Here is a 4,072-nt window from a genome sequence, read left to right on the forward strand (position 1 = left end):
ATGAGGGCAAAAGTTCCAAAGAACTTCAAAAGCCCTGATATGGATCTGTACGACAGGACCATCGACCTAAAACACTACCTTAGCAACTTCAAATATCAGATGTATCTAGCTGATGCCTCCGATGCTACCCGCTGCAAAGCCTTTCCAACGACTTTGACAAAGGCGGCGATGAAGTGGTTCAATAGCCTCCCCCCTAGGTCGGTCACCAGCTTCGACGACCTCTCGCGTAAGTTCCTTATGCAGTTTTCAATCCAGAAGGACAAAGTCAATCACGCGCCTAGTCTACTGGGAGTAAAACAAGAGGTCGGAGAACCCCTGAAAGACTACGTGGAAAGGTTCAACAAGGCGTGCTTAGAAATTCAGGACCTGCCTACTAAAGCAGTAATAATGGGTCTTGTCAATGGACTTCGAGAAGGACCTTTCTCGCAGTCCATCTCCAAGAGACACCTGACCTCTTTGAGCGATGTACAAGAAAGAGCCGAAAAGTACATCAACATGGAAGAAAATGCCAGACTGCGCGAATTGAGCTGGCGATCTGGGTACCCTCACTCATCAAGGGAAAAGGAGAGGGAGCCCAAGAAGAAAGAAGAAGTCGGGTCTGAAAGGCCCAGAAGATATCATTCTTACACACCCCTACGAGTTTTCCTAGTCGATATTTACAGAAAAATTTGTCACACTGAAAAGTTACATCCCCCTCGGCCTATAAAGAACAAGAAGGGGGGGGGGAGTCGTAACGAATACTATGAATATCACAAGTTATATGTTACGACTTAAAAAATGTGATAGAAAAGCTGGCCAGGAAAGATCGGATAATCATGGAAAGAGGAAACGAGATGAGGAAGATCGGAGAGATCCGCCACCATAGACCCCGGAACGACATATACATATGATCTCGGGAGAGTTTGCTGGGGAAGGACTCACCAAATCATCTCGTAAAAGACATCTGAAGGAAGTTTTCCAAGTCGGGAGTAAACTACCCGATCTCCCAACCATCTCTTTCACCAAAGAAGACGGGCAAGGCATTGTTCTCGGGCATGACGATCCGGTGGTAATTACCATGATCCTCGCTAATGCTCATCTACATAGAACCCTGGTGGATTAGGGAAGCTCGGCAGATATCCTGTTCAAGCCAGCGTTTGATAAGTTGGGATTAGACGAAAAGGAGTTAAGGGCATACCTTGACACCTTCTACGGATTGGGGGACACACCAATAAAACCACTGGGATTCATACCCCTACATACAACTTTTGGAAAGTGGATGAAATCCAAGACTCTGAGCATCGACTTTATTGTCGTCGATGTGGGTTCGACTTATAATGCCTTGATAGGTAGAACGACCCTAAATCGTCTTGGAGAAGTGGTATCTACCCCCATCTTTGCATGAAATTCCCAACACTTAAGGGAATTGCAACCATCAGGGGAGATCAGAAGCTGGCGAGAAAGTGTTACAACGAAAGCCTAAACCTGAGGAATAAAGGCAAGGAAGTGAACACCATTGAGCTCGGAGGCATCCGAGTTAAAGAAGAATTACGACCACAGCCCGGAGAGAAGATTGAAGAGGTACAGATCAGGCAAGAAGATGGAAAGAATACCAATATAGGAGCCAATTTAAAAGGAGATTTGAAGCAAAAGCTGGTAAGACTCCTACAAGAGAACTCCGACCTCTTCACCTGGAAAGCTTCCGACATACCCGGGATAGATTCTGAGCTCGTGACGCATAAATTGTTGGTATACCCAGGATCCAGACCTATTCAACAAAGGAGACGAAAGCTCGGTCCTGAGTGGGCTCAAGTGGTCGAAGAGCAAATACAAGCCCTCCTAGAGGCCGGCTTTATTAGAGAAGTCAAGTATCCGGCCTAGTTGGAAAATGTGGTGCTAGTCAAGAAGCAGAACGGCAAGTGGAGGATGTGCGTTGACTACACCGACCTGAACAAAGCGTGTCCAAAAGACCCATATCCTCTTCCAAATATTGATGCCCTAGTAGATTCCAGCTCGGGATATCAATACTTGTCGTTCATGGATGCGTACTCGGGATATAATTAAATCCTGATGTACATGTCGGATCAGGAGAAGACATCTTTCATCACGCCTAGAGCGAATTACTGCTATGTGGTCATGCCCTTCGGGTTAAAAAATGCAAGAGCCACATACTAAAGGTTGATGAACAAGGTGTTCGCACCTCACTTTAGGAGTTTAATGGAAATATATGTGGACGACATGTTAATAAAAACCAAGGATGAGGCCAGCCTCCTGACCGATCTCTCACAAGTCTTCAGCACCATAAGGGCGCATGGGATGAGATTGAATCCCGCAAAGTGCACCTTTGCAGTGGAGGCTGAAAAATTTCTAGGATTTATGCTAACACAAAGGGGGATAGAAGCTAACCCCAACAAGTGTAGTGTAATCCTAGAGATGAAAATTCTGGCTTGCCTGAAAGAAGTCCAGCAGTTAAACGGCCGGCTTGCAACTCTGTCCAGATTCCTAGCAGGATCAGCGTTGAGATCCCTTCCGCTCTTTTCTCTACTAAGGAAATGATGCAAGTTCGAATAGACTTCTGGATGCGAAGAAGCTTTTCAGGATTTCAAAAGGTTTTTAAGCCAACCTCCTGTTCTGACCCGACCTAAAATCGGGGAAGAACTCGTCTTGTATTTGGCTGTAGCCGAAAAAGTTATGGCGCCAGCATTGATACGGGAGGATGAGGTCGGGCAGCATCCTGTATACTTCACCAGTAAAGTTTTGCAAGGCTCTGAGTTAAGGTATCAAAAACTTGAGAAGTTTGTGTATGCCTTAATAGTGGCGTCTCAAAGGCTACGGCCTTATTTTCAAACTCATACAATAAAAGTTCGAACGAACCAGCCCATGAAGCAAATTCTTCTAAAAACAGATATTGCGGGAAGAATGGTTCAATGGGCTATAGAACTATCCGAGTTCGACCTGAAGTATGAAACTCGGACAGGATTAAAGCCCAATGCCTGACCGACTTCATGGCAGAATACGCGGGAGATCAAGAGGAGGCCTCCACAACTTGTGAGTTGTATGTGGACGGCTCTTCCAATAAAGTCGGAAGCGGTGCAGGCATGATACTGGTCAACCAAGAGGGGACCCAAATAGAAGTCTCCCTCAAATTTGAATTCTTGGCCTCCAACAATCAGGCCAAATATGAAGCCTTGATTGCCGGGTTGAAGTTAGCAGAAGAAATCGGTGCAACCAAAGTAGTGGTCTTCAGTGACTCTCAAGTGGTGACTTCTCAAATCAACAGAGAGTATCAGGCTAAAAACCCAAACATGAAAAGGTACTTAGACAAAACTTTGGAGTATCTTAGGCGATTCTCAGAGACCGAGGTCAGACACATAACCCGGGAGCTTAATAGCAGAGCAGACGTCCTCTTCAAGTTAGCAAGTACCAAGCCAGGAGGAAATAATAGAAGTCTAATCCAGGAAACCCTCCAAGAGCCCTCTGTCACGAAAACGGGGGCTAAACAAGATGTCTTAGAGGTATCCGGATTAGACTTTGGGTGGATGGCCCCATTAATCGAATACATAAAATTCGACATCCTACTCAAGGGGGAAAAAGAAGCCAAGAGAATCCGAAGGGAGGCACAAAGTTACACCTTGGTGAAAAATATCCTTTATAGAAGAGGAATATCCACACCATTGCTGAAGTGCGTCCCAATCTCAAAGATGACAGAATTTTTGGAAGAGGTGTACAATGACATCTGCGAAAATCATCTCGAAGCAAGGTCTTTAGCCAGAAAAATTAATAATTTTACTGGCCGACCTTGCAGAAGGATGCTATCGACTTTGTGAAAAAATGTTAGGCATGCCAAATGCATGCTAACTTTCATGTCGCTCCCCCCGAAGAACTTATCAGCATAACTTCTCCATGGCCTTTTGTAAAACGGGGACTGGACCTACTCAGACTTTTTCTCCAAGCGCCAGGACAAGTAAAATACCTCATAGTGGGAGTAGACTACTTCACGAAGTGGATCGAAGCAGAATCCTTAGCCACCATCACATCGTAGAGAGGTCGGAAGTTCCTCTATAAGAATATCATTACCAGGTATGGAATCTCC

General features: G+C 45.3%; 2 protein-coding genes across 2 annotated transcripts; both read left to right on the top strand.

Annotated features, from left to right (window-relative positions):
- Positions 1-865, top strand: LOC107633769 (uncharacterized). Its single transcript, XM_016337368.1, has 2 exons — positions 1-596; positions 787-865. The coding sequence occupies exons 1-2, from the start codon at positions 1-3 to the stop codon at positions 863-865; spliced, it is 675 nt and encodes a 224-aa protein (XP_016192854.1).
- A 2,119-nt stretch (positions 866-2,984) lies between these two features.
- LOC148572525 (uncharacterized) lies at positions 2,985-3,806 on the top strand. Its single transcript, XM_088507567.1, has one exon. It carries the CDS (start codon positions 2,985-2,987, stop codon positions 3,804-3,806), a length of 822 nt encoding a protein of 273 aa, XP_088363693.1.
- The last annotated feature ends 266 nt before the right edge of the window (positions 3,807-4,072 follow it).

The sequence above is a fragment of the Arachis ipaensis genome, chromosome B3, assembly GCF_059453495.1.
Source record: "Arachis ipaensis isolate K30076 ecotype BB chromosome B3, ASM5945349v1, whole genome shotgun sequence".
NCBI classification, from domain to species: Eukaryota; Viridiplantae; Streptophyta; class Magnoliopsida; order Fabales; family Fabaceae; genus Arachis; species Arachis ipaensis.

Excerpts from the sequence above, each read along its gene's own strand:
- LOC148572525 (XM_088507567.1), top strand. The coding sequence starts at position 2,985 with ATGGCAGAATACGCGGGAGATCAAGAGGAGGCCTCCACAACTTGTGAG.
- LOC107633769 (XM_016337368.1), top strand. The coding sequence starts at position 1 with ATGAGGGCAAAAGTTCCAAAGAACTTCAAAAGCCCTGATATGGATCTG. Across the intron at positions 597-786 it reads AAGAAGAAAGAAGAAGTCGG|AAAAGCTGGCCAGGAAAGAT; the intron begins GTCTGAAAGGCC and ends AAAATGTGATAG.